The sequence below is a fragment of the Arvicola amphibius genome, chromosome 1 (genome assembly GCF_903992535.2).
Source record: "Arvicola amphibius chromosome 1, mArvAmp1.2, whole genome shotgun sequence".
Lineage (NCBI taxonomy): Eukaryota > Metazoa > Chordata > Mammalia > Rodentia > Cricetidae > Arvicola > Arvicola amphibius.
In genome coordinates, this window is record NC_052047.1 from 183,953,020 (window position 1) to 183,969,797 (window position 16,778).

The following is a 16,778-nucleotide window of genomic DNA, read 5'->3' on the forward strand; positions in this document are numbered from 1 at the left end:
AGCAGGAAAAAAGTTTTAAAATGCTGGCTTTCTGGACCATTCTGCCAGGACAAACTCTGACTCTTTCAGGTAGGCAGTCCAACTGTGAGTCTGTTAGCAGAATGTTGCAGCTTGCTTCCTGGCAAGGACCTTGAAACACTGTAGAGTTGTGGTGATAAACATGTCTACAGCCAGTACACCCTCCATGAGATGGGAATCACAGAAAGCTAAGAAATGGACTGTATCCAGCTGCCAAAGCCACAGCTTTAGTCCTACCGATATTGCTTGGTAAATTAAAGATTCATGTGGTCAGAAAAAGAGAGATACAGTAAAGAGAGATTCAAAAACAAAGAAAACCTCTAAATGATTTGCGGTGTGTTAAAAATATATGCAAGCTAAAAGTTAAAGTTCTTAAAGTAAAAAAAAAAAAGAAAGAGAATAGTTGAGTGTGGTAGTACACACCTTTAATCCCAACACTTGGGAGGCAGAGGTAGATTGACCTCTGTAACTTCAAGGGGCAGAGGTATACTGACCTCTGTGACTTCAAGGTGAGGCAGCACACACCTTTAATCCCAATGCCTGGGAGGCAGAGACAGAGGGATCTCTGAGTTCAAGGACAGCCTGGTCTACCGAGTTATTCCAGGACAAAGATATACAGAGAACCTGTCTCAAAAAGTAAAAGTAAAAATAAAAAAAATAGAGGTTAAGTAAAGCCTCATAAAGATGGAAAATACACAGAGAATCTTGATACTGTATGTTATTATTCTCTCTTTGAATTGTTTGAATGCTGAGGAAGAAGCAACAGCTGCTAAAAGATATTTGTGCATAAATGCTGCTGAACTAATCCAAGATATATATTTTGAAAATATCTTGACTTCGAAATTTGGATCTAAGGTTATGATACTTTGGAAAAGTTCTTCTTTTGTTTTCACAGAGGATGAGACCCTGTGGATTGCTTCTATCCCAATATGGTATGATAGACCACGCCCTCCTGAAAGGTTGCTGTGAACACCCTCAAAAAAATTACTTCACTCAACTGCTGACTGAGATGAACCTAGTAGACAGGTTATACCATGAAAGAACTAAATAACAGCACCCCCATTCATCATGAAGCAGTTTGGAGAGAAAAAACTATGCCCATATTCCCAAATATTGTTTATAAATGTTCTTTGACATTTAAAGGGGGGATATGATATAGATATGAATAATTTGAATTGGTATGGATTTTAAGGTCAATTTTGTTATATGTATATGTATTTCTGATCTTGATTAAGGTATTGTGATTGTGTAGTTCATTTAAAAATGTAATGTAAGCCGGGCAGCAGTGGCGCACGCCTTTAATCCCAGCAGAGGATTAAGGCAGAGGCAGGCGGATCTCTGTGAGTTCGAGGCCAACCTGGGCTACAAGAGCTAGTTCCGGGACAGTCTCCAAAAGCTACAGAAGAAACACTGTCTCAAAAAAACCAAAAAATAAAAAAATTTAAAAAAATAAAAATGTAATGTATAATCAGGAAATATAGGTTGTTAATGGATAATCATCAATAATAGTCAAGCTTGTAGTCATGTTAGTTAGATTTTCTAGATATATAGAGATATATTTCAGTTAGATAGGCATTCTTCATATCTTTCAAAGATTGCAGAATATGGCATTTTAAATGTTTTAATAACTTAGGGCTTTTCATAACAATGAGACACGTCTGCTCCTGGCAGCACAAATCTACTTCAAGAGGAAGATGAGCATCGAAGAGTCTCCTTATGGAGTTTGATAGCCATCTGGGCAAGAAACTGCTCTTGCCTAGACTGTTGCATAAACTGGACACAAAGAACCCACAGAGAGAGGACTGCTGAACTTGCCTAAAGGTGAGATGATCTTTCGGGGTTCCTGATTCATGAAAGAGTCTGCGAGACATTCTGCAGGACACAGCAGATAGTGACTGAACTGCCTTTGAAATTTCCTGCTTCATGAAAGTCTGCTGGATACTATGGGCCTGTAGGCTGAAGATAGATGCCCCAACAGTACAAAGGAACTTTGGGTGACTGTCCAGGTAACAAGATGTCTCAGTCATTTCTAGAGTTTTGGAAGTTGCTTACTTCTTGTTCACCTAGGTAATATTGTGTCCTTCTGGAGTCTTTGATGAAGTTGAAAAATAAATAGATATTTATAGTTTTCCTTAGTTATGATAAAAGATAAAATAGATATAAATATTGTAACTGTAATTCTTGCTTCATAACTGTTTTGTTATATGTAATTTTGCTATGTTAAATTTAAAGCCTTCCTTTTTGTTTAAACAGAAAAAGGGGAAATAATGTAGGTGGGTCTTCTATATATCTGTTGCTTTCATGCTTAATTAATAAAGAAAACTGCTTGGCCTGATAGATCAGAACATAGGTGGGCGGGGAAGACAGAACAGAATGCTGGGAGGAAGAAGGCAGTGAGTCAGTCGCCCACCAGGTCAGACATGCTGAATCTTTCCTGGTAAGCCACCACCTTGTGGTGCTACACAGATTATTAGAAATGGGTTAAGCAAGATGTGAGAGTTAGCCAGTAAGAGGCTAGAGCTAATGGGACAGGCAGTGTTTAAATGAATACAGTTTCCGTGTAATTATTCTGGGGCTAAGCTAGCCGTGTGGGATCCGAGCAGGACGAAAAGCAGGCCTGCTCGCCTCATCACTACAGAGATGACTCTTTCCATGGCTTGCATATAAGGACTGTGACCCAGAAGGACACGTGTCCATCTCTCCACTGCACCAGCCAGTGAGAAGCACTGAGGTGCCTGCTTTTCGTGGAGGAAAGGTTGAGGAGCTGGGCCAGGGGAAAGTATCTTGCATTGGAGCAGCTGGCTCTCAGCTAAGAGCCTTTTGAACAGTTGCACAAGGACTCCAGACTTGTAAAATTAGACCCTGGGATGGTGTCAGGAATGGGATGACAACAGTGTGGTCCCTGAGAAGCAGAGAGAGGAACATGAGCTGGTTTCCCATTCCCTTGGGCAATTCTGAAATCTGGAGGAGGCCTGTGATCAGCAGGGGTCTGAGTGGACTGAACGTGAGCTGGTTTCTCATTCCCTTGGGCAATTCTGAAATCTGGAGGTGGCCTGTGATCAGCAGGGGTCTGAGTGGACTTGAGGACATTCCTCATGTGACAGGTCTCCCCATTCTGAGAGTTCCAGACCATGGTTGACTGCTTTTTTTCATAGGCACCTACCTGGAACCCATCTGATTGCTTTTCCCTGCTCAGTACTGAGTCCTTGCGCATGGATGGGATCACACCACTCTATGGGGCAGGCTGTGCAGCACAGGCTGAGAAATCTCAGATGGCATTCTCATTCCTCTGCTGTTTAAACTTTCTCAGAAAGTCACAAATCAAATAGAAATTTCATGGTGTTTTTGTTTGCTATTTCTCCAAGTTCTCAAGCCTCCCGGGTGTCCGACTTGCCTTGTTAAAAAGAGCAAACAGTGTAGACAGGGGAAGCTTCAGGCTCAGGCTGCCTCTTGACTTGAGGTTCTTGAATGTGAAGGAAACTCCTGGATCTAATGCTGGCTCTCTAACTCACCATGGTATGTCTCTGAGCAAGAAGCTGTTGAGGTTCGTTTACTGTCTGCAGAGTGCTGAAGACAATAGCCTCCTGGACCTGGAGGGCCTAAAAAACCAAATGGAGGCTTTCTTAACTGTGTCCTTAAAGCACAGGCCAGACCTCACGTCTTCCCACAGCATTATCTCTGTGCAGTCCACTGAAGCAGTTCGTGGCCAAGTGGACACTTTCAGCCAGTACCGTGTTGACATTGTCTCTAAACAACATGGAGAACTGGCTGTGTCCACATAGCCCTATCCTAGCAATTGGCACTGGAAGACTGGGGTGATTCCCATGGCCTGGAGGGATTTGAAAGTTGTTGAATGAGAGGGTTCCTGAGTGGACTAATGGCAGGCCACGTGGCCCATCAAACCAAAAGTACCCATTCTCAGAAAGCCCGTTAATCCCCTTCGTGAGCTGATCCCACTGGTCCACTGGCATGAGAATCATTCTGGTGCTATCCTAGTGTGGAGCGAGAGGGTGGCTGCCCATGTTTGTCATTAGCATGTTCCCATTTCTCACCACGGCAACCCTGGAAAACTTCCTCAGAGCTTCCCAGGTTCCCCAGACTCTGACTAGCTGGGAAGGCATATGGTGAAATGTGTACTGAGAGCGAGAAGAGCCACATAGAGAGGGACGCCAGCTCCCAGGAGTTCTGAGGAAGCAGGGTAAATTGACCAGGGGGTGGGACAGTCCTGAAGGGAAACTGGGGAGAGGTGGCATTAGCAGAGATGGAGAGAAAGCATGGCTACCATGTATCTGCCACCCAGAGGCGAAGCACATTGCAACATATGAGCTTAGTCAACTCTGGCTACTGCTTTGTTAGTGTGAACTATCTAACTACTCAGCAACTTCGAGGAAAGTTGTTGTTTGCAGATAAAGATAGCTGGGTATTGGGATTGGAGAGATGGCTCAGTGGTTAAGAGCACTAGCTGCTCTTCCAGAGGAATGAAAAATGGAATTAATGCCCTGGCAATGCTGAAGTATTGGGTTTCATGGTCTAAGTAGATGAGGACAACTGACCAGGCCTCTTCCTCAAGAGGGCACCAGGTCTCATTACAGATGGTTGTGAGCCACCACATGGTTGCTGGGAATTGAACTCAGTATCTTTGGAAGAGCAGGTAGTACTCTTAACTGCTGAGCCATCTCTCCAGCTCTGGGTTCAATTTCCAGCACCCACATGGCAGTTCACAATTGTCTGTAATTCCAGTTCTGGGGGACCCAACACCCATGGCAAAACACTAATGCACATAAAATAAAAATAATAAACTTTTTAAAGCATTTTAAAAAGCCGATTGAGGGAGCACTTATGAGGCTAGCAAGAAACCCAGCCCTAGGGAAATTCCCAGGAATCCACAAGGATGACCCAGCTAAGACCCTAAGCAATAGTGACAGCCCCCCCCCCCCCCGAACAGGTCTTCCCTGGTAATCAGATTGATGACTGCCTTAATTGTCATCACAGAGCCTTCATCCAGCAACTGATGGAAGCAGATGCAGAGACCCACAGGTAAGTCCTGGGCCAAGCTCCCAGAGTCCAGTTGAAGAGAGAGAGGAGTAATAACGTGAGCAAAGGGGTCAAGAACATAATGGGGACACCCACTGAGCTAGTGGGAGCTCACTGACTCTGACTGTCAGCGGAGGGGGGGGGGCGCTGCATAGGATCAAACTAAGCCCTCTGAATGTGGGTAACAGTTGTGTGGCTGGGGCAGACTGTGGGGCCTGGAAGTGGGACCAGGACTTATCTCTAGTGTTTGCACTGACTTTCTGAAGCTCATTCTCTCTGAAGGGATACCTTGCTCAGTGTGGATATAGGGGGGAGGGCCTTGGTCCTGCCTCAAAGTGATATGCCAGACTTTGTTGACTTCCCATGGGAAGTCTTACCCTCTCTGAGGAGAGGATGGGGGAGAGGGATGGGGTGAAGGTGTGGGGAGTGGGAGGATGGGAAGAAATGGAGCTGAGATTGGTACATAAAATGAGAAAAGATTGTTTTAAAATTAAAAAAAAAAAAGCCAGGTGGTGGTGGTGCACCCCTTTAATCCCAGCACTCGGAGGCAGAGGCAGGTGGATCTTTGTGAATTTGAAGCCATCCTGGTCTACAGAGTGAGTTCAGGACAGCCATGGCTACACAGAGAAACTCTATGGGGTGGGGGGGGAGCTACAAAAGTGCTGTGTTTGCTGTGGCCACTAGGTGGCAGCAGGATGGGGGTTTCCTACCTCAGTACAGATGAAGGCCCTCCTAAAAGAAACAGACCAGTGTGGAAGGCACCTTCCCTATCCGCTGCTCCTTCCTGTTTCCTCTTCTTTTCTTATGGGGGAACTGAGGGCATTTGTCTGGATCCAACAATGCCTTAATCCCCAGGGTTTGGTCATTCCAGAAGCTTCCTAGACATCTATGAGGAGCTAGTTCCCCAGAGAAGCAGACTAGCAGGCACGGTTTTTAGTCGGGAAATCCCTGTGAGAAAACGAGGGGGCGGGCTGAGTTCGGGGGGTGTGTATTGTCAGTGCCAGTGCTCTGGTCTGTTTCTGAGGGAGTCAGAGGGAAGGAGGGTGAGTGAATGGCTGTGGTGTGAAGATGGTTGCTAGAAACTTCAGGGAACCAAAACAGATCACCAGGGGGCTGGTTTCAGTGCTAAAGAGCACTGGCTGCTCTTCCAGACCCTGGTTTGATTCGCAGCACCCACATGGTGGCTCACAGCCATCTGCAATTCCAGTTCCAACGCCCTCCTTTGACCTCTGAGGGCACCAGGCGTGCACATGGTACACAGATATATACACACAGGCAAAGCACCCACGCACCCACAATAAAAATAAATCTTTAAGAAGAAATAGACCATCAGCTGAGTGCTGCATCCCCCAGGATTGGGCTGGGGACCGTCCCTGATTGGCCTCTCTGCTTCTGGGTTAAAAACCATGAAGGAGAATGTGACCCTGGGTAAGGAATCTTGGTCAGTGGTTCTCCCTGTGGTTGAAGTTCTGTGATATCTATCTTCTCCTTATGGCCCCCATACTTTAGAGAAGTGGCACCCTCAGTTTTTGGAAGTGTCTACCAAGTGCCCCGCCAGCCCACCTCTGAGAGGACAAGTCAAACCTCTCAGCCTTCAGTCAGTTCCTCCCTCACCCCGCCCCCACACGCGACTGTGGCAGAAATTCTCCCAGTCTCCCTGAACGGGACTCTTGCTGTTCTTCTGAACATCCAGACTCACCCACCAAGTCAGCCCTCCTTCTTCCCACCTTTACTTTTGACTCATTGCTTACAGTCCTTAACTGTAAAGGCCTGTTAGCTTCGGGCCCAGGCACCAGCCTGCCCTGGCAGGAGCCTGAATGGCCAACATCAGGTCCTAGACCCTTTCTGGACACCCAGTTTCACGGGTCACTCTACCATGGTACCAGAGTCAGCGATGAGTTCACTACCCCGGTGTGATGATGACTAGTTTTATATCAACTTGACACCAGCTAGAGTCATATGAGAGATAGGATCCTCAATTGAGAAAGTGCCTCCATAAGATCTGGCTGTAGGCGAACCTGTAGGGCATTTTCTTAATTAGTGATTGATGGGGGAGGCCCCAGTCTATAGTTAGTTCAGTCATCCTGAGCTGGTGGTCCTAAGTTCTATAAGGAAGCAGGCCGAGCAAGCCAGACAGAGAAAGCCAGTAGGCAGCACTCCTCCTGGCCACTGCATCAATTCCTGCTTCCAGTGTCCTGCGCTGCTTGAGTTCTTGCCTTGGTTTCCGTCAGTGACAGACTATGGTGTGGAAGTGTACGGCAATGGAACCCGTTTACTTCCAAGTAATTCTGGTCATGGTGTTTCCTCACAGCAACAGAAACTCTAACTAGGACACCTAAGCAAGGCCAAGTAGATGACAGGGCAGCCACAGCTTTTCCAGGTGGCCCAGAGGATCTGGTAGCTACCGAATATCAATTAAGTGGTTGCTGGCACTGGTCTGTAGAAGACAAACATTTGTAAACAGAGTGATGGGGGTTGAGAATGCTGGGTGCCTGGCTTGTCCTCAGGTGACCACAGTTAAGGTCACAAGCTCACTCTTGAGGGTGGAAGCTCTGTGCTGGCCTTGAGAGTCCCACCGAGTGTGAATCTGGACTCTAAGAACGTCTAATACCTCCTTCTGGGTTATGTGGCCACTGTGGCAAACCAATGGCAGGAGGTCACTGGAGGCCCAGGGCCTGTGTTACCCTGTTGTCTGTGCCCATCCACATGGAAAGCCTCTACAAAGCACGTGCTCTGTAGGCTGGAGAAAGTCCCCTATGAACCGCACAGAAGGGAGGAAGTGGCCTGGGGCCTGGAAAGATAAGGGAGGTCAGGCCACCCTTGACCCTATCCTGAGACCACACTCCCCTGGTCTGAGCTGTGCAGGCTGTCAGCCCTTGACCACAGGTCCTGCTCTCAAGGCACTAGCTGTCCCAGTCAACTGCCTCTGGTTCACAAACAGTCTGGTAGAAACCACTCCCCAGTCCCCACACCTACCCTGCCGCCACCACCACACCTCAGTTCTGTAGCAGACAGGGAAGAAGTGGGGAGGGAAGGATGGGAGAGAGAGAGGGGAGAGAGAGATTGTGGATGACTCTGTGCACTGTGTGGACAGACAAATGTCTCCTAACTCAGGGACAAGTTCACTGACTTCACCATAGGGCTTTTCGCCTAGACCTGAGAGCAGCTATGCACCAAGGGTATTAGTCAGTGTTGTATCATATAATGTCCTTTCTTCTGCTGGGCTCTGAACCACATCACCTATTCCTTCCCACACCTAACCTCACTGGCCGCTTGCGATTCCACAGTACTCCGTCATCCAGAATGTCTTCTTGTTTCTCCCTTGCTCGTCTGGCCTGTGCCTTTCTCCTGTAGTTGATGACATCCAGGGCTAAACTCCATCCGCTGAAGACATGGAGGTTTCCTCCAGACAAGTTCCTGGGAGGCCCGTTCTTACCCCTGTGGCTGGGATCCCACGGACACCCCATGCTTAGTCACAGAGCGTCTGGTCTATATGCTCGTGGGCTAGAAAGCCTCTTGCTTAGTTTGTAACAGCAGTCTTAAGCCAGAATCCCAACTCTGAGTTGTAGCACATCAGCTTTGGCCATTCACCCCAAAAAAACAAACACAGTGGTGAAAAGATGGGAAGTTATTTAGTCCGAGGGGCCAGTTTGGAACGACAGAAATTGAGAATTTTAGCCCATCTTGGGGGTACTGGAGTTGACATTAGCTAAAAACACGGGAGGAATTGAGATGGGGGAGGAAAAGTAATATACTTACAAAAGCCTTGATTAAACTACGGTTCAGTTTATCAGTACGTCAGTTCTAGTTCTGAAAGGTAGTCATGGATAAATCTCTGTCCCCAGTTCCCAAGAGGTGACTATTTCTGCTCCGGGGAGGGGGTGGTCTCTAAATGCATCTCTGCTGTTCCTGAGATCCAAGATAGCTGTAGGTTTGGGAGAAAGAACTGGAGCCTTTGTAGGACTCTGGGGAAGGAAGCAGATAATAAAATACCTTCGTCTCTTACCCTTGTGCCTTTGGCTTCAAAAGGTTAAGTGTAGCTAACGTTTAGAAATGCTTTTTGAGTGATTATCGGACCTCCTGCAGAGGCCAGCAGGCACCTGATTCAAAGTGATTGGGTGGGGGTGGGGGGATATTCAGAATGGAAAGCTTTCATACTGTTTTTGTTTTAAAATATTATTTATTTATAGCCAGGCGATGGCGGTGCACGCCTTTAATCCTAGAACTCAGGAGGCAGAGGCAAGCAGACTCCTGTGAGTTCAAGGCCAACCTGGTCTACAGAACGAGTTCCAAGACAGACTCCAAAGCTACACAGAGGAACCCTGTCTCAAAAAGCAAAAAAAAAAAAAAAAAAAAAAGTGTATTTATTTATATTTTATGTAAGAGTGCTCCGCATGTATACCTGCATGCCAGCAGAGAACATCAGCTCCCATTACAGATGGTTGTAAGCCACAGATCCTGGGAATTGAACTCAGGACATTTGGAAGAGCAACTAGTGTTTTTAACTGCTGAGCCATCTCTCCAGCGCCTTGTTTTTGTTTTTTTAACCGTATGGGCCAAGATGAAGAACTGGAGCTCTTTAGTAGAAGTGGTTCTTTGGGGAGGGGGACAGGAGTTGAGACAGTGTTTTCCTGTAGCTTTGGAGCCTGTCCTGGAACTCGCTCTGTAGACCAGGTTGGCCTCAAACTCACAGAGATCTGCCAGCCTCTGCCTCCTGAGTGCTGGGATTAAAGGCGTGCGCCACTTCTGCCTGGTAATTTTTTAAATAAAGATTTAGTTATTTTACTTATTATGTATATAGTGTTATACCTGCATGTGCCTGCATGCCAGAAGGCACCAGATCTCATTACAGATGGTTGTGAGCCACAATGCGGTTGCTGCGGACTGAAGTCAGGACCTCTGGAAGAGCAGCCAGTGCTTTTAACCGCTGAGCCTTCTCTCTGTCCTACAGAAGTCCTATGTACTTGTTAAGGGCTGGCAAGATGATTCAGAGGGCAAAGACACTTGCTGCTAATCCAAATGACCTGAATTTGATTCCTAGGACTCGCATGGTAGAAAGAGAGAACCAATTTCTGAATGTTGCCCTCTGACACCCCCCACCCTTCACACACACACACACACACACACACACACACACACACACACACAGCTGGATTCTGTGCCTTTTGAATCCTCATTCTCATCCCCCACTTTCCTGCAAAGCACAAACACACACACCTGAATGAATAAAGTTCATTTAAAGAACGTATTAGCAATTCTGTTCCAATGGCTGCACTCTTTCTGGACACAGCAGGGTACAAAACACTTACATCATCTTTCCTGGTCATCCGCTGTCTTTCCTAGCCTTGATCACTGGATAGGGAAAAGCTCCAGTCCCAGGGGTCCATGTCTCATGTCTCTTCTCACCCAGAGAACTAGCAAGGACTGACCTGGGCCAGGAGCAGCGCTGGCTTTCATCCCTCCTTCCCTACACTGTTCTTTGCTCCGAGGTCCCGGGTAATGAGGGCATTTTCTGCAGCTCTGACTTCTGACTCCAGTGTCATGAGGCCCTGCTCAGTGTGGAGGGGGAGATCCATGAGGCTGTTTGCATAACAATGTGCATAGTGTGCTTGTTTGTATAGGCAAACTGATTAACTCAGCATTGCCGTTGCTACACCAACAGTAGCTGGAAGGACTTTCTGTGTTTGTTTGTTTATTAGGGATATAATCTCTATACCATAGAATTCACCTATTTCAATAAAATAATTCAATGATGTTTAGCTTATTCATAGATTAATTCCCACACCCTCAAAGAAACCCTGCTCCTCTTGGCCATTACTCTATAGCCAGTACCATCTCCAACCTCCTTCTAAGTTTCTGGCAACTTCTAATCTACTTTTTATCACTACAAAGTGTCCTTTCTAAACATTTTCTATAAACACAATCATGCAATTGGTGGTCCTTTGTACCTGACTTCTTTCACTAATCATTTGGCTTTCAAATCTCATTTATGTTTTAGCATATGTTCCATACTTTATGGCAAATAATACTTCATTTTGTGGACATAGTATTTATGACTATCCTTTATTTAGTGGATTAAGATTTGTGTTGCTTCCATTTTGGATGCTATGAAATTCATTGACGTGTGTGTGTGTGTGTGTGTGTGTGTGTGTGTGTGTATCTGTTTTCATTTCTGTTGAGTATATACCTATGAGTAAAATCTGCAGGATCATGAGTAATATTTTTATGGAATGAATAGAGTAGAAGATATTGGTGTGGTGGTTTGAATGAAAATGGCCCCTGTAGGCTCGTAGGGAGTGAAAGGTTTAGGGCATGTGGCCTTCTTGGCGAAGGTATGGCCTTGTTGGAGGACATGTATCACTGGGAATGGGTTTGGGGGTTTCAAAAATCCAAACTAGACCCAATGGTGGTTCTCTCTCTCTCTCTCTCTCTCTCTCTCTCTCTCTCTCTCTCTCTCTCTCTCTCTCTCTCCTGCCTGCGGACCCAGATGTCCAGTATCATGTTTGCCTGTGTGCTACCGTGCTTCCTGCCATGATGACAATGGGCTAAACCTATGAACCATAAGTCAGTCCCAATGAAATGATATCTTTTTTTAAATAAGAGTTGCTGTGGTCATGGTGTCTCTTCACAGCAATAGAACAGTGACTTAGACAGGCTGTAAGATGTGGAGTGTGCTTAGAAATCTGTAGACGTTACTGTGCCTCTAACCTGTGACTAAGATTAATTGCAGAGATTGGTGAGAAAGTTGGATGTGAAGTCAATGCACACCTCTCATCCTGACACTGGAGAGGCTGGCATGGGAACACTGTGCTTCAAGACTGGCCATCCTGGGCTTGTGTTAGATAATATATTCTCCCAGAATCAAAATAAAGCAACAGCAGAGGAGCTGGAATTGGTAACATGACTTAGATTATGCTAAGCAAAAAGGGGATTAAATCTAAAGAAGACATTCCAGGTAAAATCACGGAATAATCTGAAGACTTAAGTCAAGAGGTCTGCATGTAAGTGCAGTAGCAGCAATTTCTGCTAACTGTGACTCTAGATCTACTGATCTATTAAATGGTCAGAGAAAATTTGCAAAACAATGTATTATTCCCATCACACAGATGATGAAGTTGAACATACAGAGTAAATTGCCCAAGGGTAAACTAGTATCTCAGCAAGTTCCAGAACTAGGAGCTCAGCCTGGTGATTCTTTTACCTTTTTCCTTTTTTAAAACTGGATTAATCTATTGAGATCACATAAATACATAAGACTGTGTCCTATTGGGTTAGAAAGATGGCTCAGCAGTTTAAAGCAGTTTTTGCTCTTGCAAAGGACCAGAGTTTAGTTCCCAGCACCCACATGGTTGCTCACAATCATCTGTAACTCCAGTTCCAGGGGATCTGATGACTCCCAACCTCCTCACCAAGCTCACATATGTGCACATGCATATATGCAGGCAAAACACTCATATACATAAAAAAATTAATACATTAAAATTTTTAAAGATTGTATTCCGCTTGTGAATATCACTGTATGTCTTCTGTCTCTAGACTGGCAGCTTCCAGAACTTTGAGAAATACATTTCTGGGCTAACTCGGCTCTACCAGTTCATATGCTGACACACGAATCTATGTGTTTGTCTGAAGATGTCGTCAGAGTTCCTAGTACTGGTGTCAGTAGGCAGTCAAGAGCTGTTTGGGTCACCGGTATGCAACTTCTGCACAGCAGTAGCTAAGGGGAAAGGTAGGTTCCACCCACAGCTTTGGCTCATGGCCTGGAGCTGGAGACTATGTTCCCCTTCCCGCAGGCTGAGGTGGAATCCCAGGTGAAGGGCAGCACCTTGCTTTCCTGTTCTGTCTTGTGCATCTGCTCCAGGGCTTGTGGTATGTGTGGAGTCTCCTTCCACCCAGACCCGACCCTCACTGTTGGACTATGAGCTCTCACTCTTCTAGAGAGTAATACTCATGTGCTCCTGAAGTCACAAGGTTGTGGGTGGAGGCCAAGAGGGAGGAAGAACAAGGGATGACACAAGAGGGACCAGCAGATTGTGCTTAACCAATGGCAGCAGTAAATTGAGGTGGTACCAAATGCTCTCTGACGAATGACAAAGCCAGAGTAGACAAAACACCATTAGCAAGCTTGTCATGACCAAGAGCAGGGGTGGGAGTCATTGGGATGTTGGCATCTGAGGCATCCCATCACTCTGGCTTAGCTGTCATCTGACTGTACTCTGGTTCCTGGCCTCTCCCACCTTCACCTCAGCCCAGGGTTACCCTTAGGCCAGCCAGCTCTGCTCACCTTACCCCTTATTGGCAGCAGATAAAAGGTCTGTGAGGAAACAGGACCAATCATTCACAGTCAGCAAAGCCTTTAAATCTGCAGCTTTGGGAGCAGACACAGCAAGGGGGAACCCGGACAGCCATCCTGCATAAAAGGCACAGGGAGGGTTTGTGGCAACACCTAACTTCTTTTTCTGTGTTGTTATTTGGGAGCTGGCTGTACAGGGAAAGACTAGTACCAGCAGAAGCCTACCCTGTCCTGCTGTCCCAGACTCCACCATTCTCAGTCTGTGGAAGATTTCCTCAGCATCCAAGAGCCAGCATGCCAGGACACTTGCTGCAAGAAGAGGTAAGATTTTATGCTTAGATCCCCATGAGTGCGCGCAGGCCCAGGCTGAGACAAATTTCTGGGGTGAAGGAGTTGAGAACACTTGGAGGGACTTGGCCCTCTGCTAAAGGTCTGCCATCTTCCACTGTCTGAAGACGTGAACAAGGATCTGCCAACTTGATCCTCCATCTTTTTATTCCTTCTCCTTTCGCATGTGTGTTTGTGCTGTGCATGTGTGTGAACGCACCTCTACATGCTCATAGGCACATGTGTGTGTGGGCACTATGACTGCATGTATGTATACATGAGTGTAGAGACCCAATGTTGATTTGGGGAATCACTGTCTATCTTTTTAAGATTTATTTATTTTCATTTTTTACGTGTATCAGTGTTTTTCCTTCATATATGCATGAGTACTGTGGACATGCCTGGTACCCATCTAGGCAAGAAGAGGGCACGAGGGGCGCTGGAACTGGAGTCATGGATGGTTATTGGCCTCCATGTGGGTGCAGAGAAGTGGACATGAGGGCACTGCAGAGCAGAATGTGCTTTGGCCTACGCATCTCATTCATCTGTCTTGTCCACCGAGGCAAGTTTTCTCAGTCAAACCAGAGCTCTCTGTACAAGCTGTCTTGCTGGCCAGTGTTGCCATGCATTGGAATTGCAGGCTGGTTGCCATGTCCAATGGCCTCCACCATGCGTTTCTTAAGCTTGTCAAAAATAAAAATTATAGCAATTTTGTAGATCTAATTGGGGAGATTTCTGTTCTTCAAAATATGGTAAGGGCTTCTATCAAGCAACTGCAGAAGCCTGGGTTTGGCAGGATGGGAGTAAATAAGAAGAAAACAAGACCTTAGAGCGCATCTGACACACATTTGCTGCAGCCTGGCCTTGAGAAAGGCCATGCACTCTAGCCCTGTGTGCTTAGCCTATCAAAATAGTCACTCCCTAAGAGATTCTTGACTAGGAGATTTAGTTTATATGTGTTCCTTAGGTGAGTCTCAAGGAGCTCAAATGGATGTAGAATTTCAAAAAAAGGGGGGGGGGGAGGGGGAGTCAGGCCATGGTGGCATATACCTGTAATCCCAGCACTCAGGAGGCAAAGGTGATGATCTCTTAGTTCGAGGCCAGCCTGGCCTATGGAGTGAGTTCCTAGACATTCAGGACTACATAGAGAGACCCTGTCTCAGAAAAATAAATAAATTAAGTAAGAAGAAGAAAGAGGGAAAAATTTCATAAAATATACAGAATTTTACAAAGGCGCAAACATTTGAACCTACAAGGTAATTCAGAAGCCTGTTTGAACTCATCAACTGAGTGGCAAAAAGACTTAGTTCTTCAACTTAGCAGCTTTGTATACATGTGCATGCATGTATGTGCATATGTGTATATACGTGTGTCCTGTATGTGAGCATTGGCATACACATATCACTGTAGTGATAATTTTTTTGTATTCCAACAATAAAACTTGCCTGAAGATCAGAGCTAAGTCACTAGGTAGCCATAGAGACCAGGCAGTGGTGGCACACACCTTTAATCCCAGCACTTGGGAGGCAGAGGCAGACAGATCTCTATGAATTCAAAGTTCTATGCTAATCCCAGCACTAGGGAGCTGGAGACAGGAGTGATATGGCTGGGCGGAGAGAGGAGTAGAACATAAGGCGGGTGGAGACAGGAGCTCAGATGCAGTCTGCGATTCAGTCTGAGGATGCAGTCTGTGGGGTTTTGTAAAGCCTGAGGATTTGTGGAGATAGGTTTGCCCCTTTGGTCTGAGCATTGGTAGAGAGGTAAGAGCTCTCTAGTGGCTGACCGCTCTGCCTCTCTGATCCTTCAGCTTCCGCCCCTGATAGCTGACTCCGAGTTGTTGTTATTAGGAACAATTAGAATCTGTGCTTCACATCACAGAGCACTCAGGGGACGGTCCTTACCTCCTACCTTGCTTTGGGTTGGTTGAGATAGAGTCTGTTCTTTTTCTGCTTTGCACACCAGACTAGCTGGCCTGCAAGCTTCTGGGAATCTCCTGTCCCCCCTCTCCCCTTTCTGGAGGACTGCTGGGGTTGCAGACACTCAGTTGCTGGCTTCTTATGTAGGTCCTGTGGATTAGAACTCGGGTCCTCATGCTTTTACAGCATGCCTTTTCCCCATGGAGCCGTCTCTGCAGCCTTAGAAAGGATCTTTGAAAAGAGGTGAAAACACTTTGGTTAGACAACTTTTCAGAAACTTGTGAGCACCGGCAGGTACCCTGGCTGGCCTAATTTGAGTCTTTTTTCCTCTCCCAGGACTACAAATGAATCCAGGTCCTGGTCTATAATAAGTCACTTGTTCTGGTATTTGCAGGTCCTAGTGTCTAATATTTAGATATGTAAGAGAGTAGCTGGACAGTGGAAAATTCATTCCTTAGAAATTAAGAGAGTCCTTCTTTTACAGTGAATTTTGGATCTCTCAGAGCTAAGACCTGAAGGAGGAAACACCTTGGAATTTGCTCTTGTCATACTTTTTACAGTATCCTGTTGTAGGGAGAGGGCCTGCTTGTTCATCCTGGCCACCCAGCTAGCTTAGCCATGAAATAACCACACAGAAATTATATTAATCACTGCTTGGCCTATTATCTCTAGCCTCTTATTGGCTAACTCTCATATCTTGATTTAGCCCATTTCTATTAATCTGTGTATAGTCACGTGGCAGTGGCTTACCAGCAAAAAGATTCAGCGTGTCTGATTCTGGTGGCTCCTCTGCTTTTCTTCCTCCCAGCATTCCGTTCTGTCTTCCCCGCCTACCTAAGTTCTGCCCCATCAACTAGGCCAAGGCAGTTTCTTTATTCATTAACCAATGAAAGCAACATATAGACGGAAGGACCTCCCACACCAGTATCCTGTCATTGCAGCAGTATTTTCCCCAGGCCAGCAGGCATGGCTGTGGTCTGTGTGTCCCCCTTCTCCCCCCACCCGCATCTTCTGCCTACAGTAGAGTTAATTTTAGTGGCTGCTCCTCAGTGCTCAAAGCATGCCAACCGGCCAGCCTGTGATTTAGTTCTGGGATCTCCTTGATACTCTTAGCCAGTGCTTCCTCCCTGCCTGAGTAGTGGGTATATCTTAGAGGTACCTGCACGCATGCAACACGGGGAACTTGTCTA

The 16,778-nt window shown here is 46.2% G+C and overlaps 2 protein-coding genes across 2 annotated transcripts in view; one reads left to right on the forward strand and one right to left on the reverse strand.

Moving 5' to 3' along the window:
• The window catches only part of Pkd2l1 (polycystin 2 like 1, transient receptor potential cation channel), a 49,087-nt gene extending 38,529 nt beyond the window's left edge, over positions 1 to 10,558 (reverse strand). Inside the window, exons 1-3 of the mRNA XM_038335614.1 lie at positions 10,362 to 10,558; positions 8,812 to 9,017; positions 3,182 to 3,617 (exon numbers count right to left, since the gene is read on the reverse strand). The gene's annotated coding sequence lies outside the window, so the exon portion shown is untranslated. The remainder of the gene's footprint in view (positions 1 to 3,181; positions 3,618 to 8,811; positions 9,018 to 10,361) is intronic.
• Positions 10,559 to 13,458: 2,900 nt separating this feature from the next.
• The window catches only part of LOC119818764 (acyl-CoA desaturase 3), a 29,299-nt gene continuing 25,979 nt past the window's right edge, over positions 13,459 to 16,778 (forward strand). Inside the window, exon 1 of the mRNA XM_038336525.1 lies at positions 13,459 to 13,666. Coding sequence (XP_038192453.1) covers positions 13,640 to 13,666 — 27 coding nt within the window. The 5' untranslated portion in view covers positions 13,459 to 13,639. The remainder of the gene's footprint in view (positions 13,667 to 16,778) is intronic.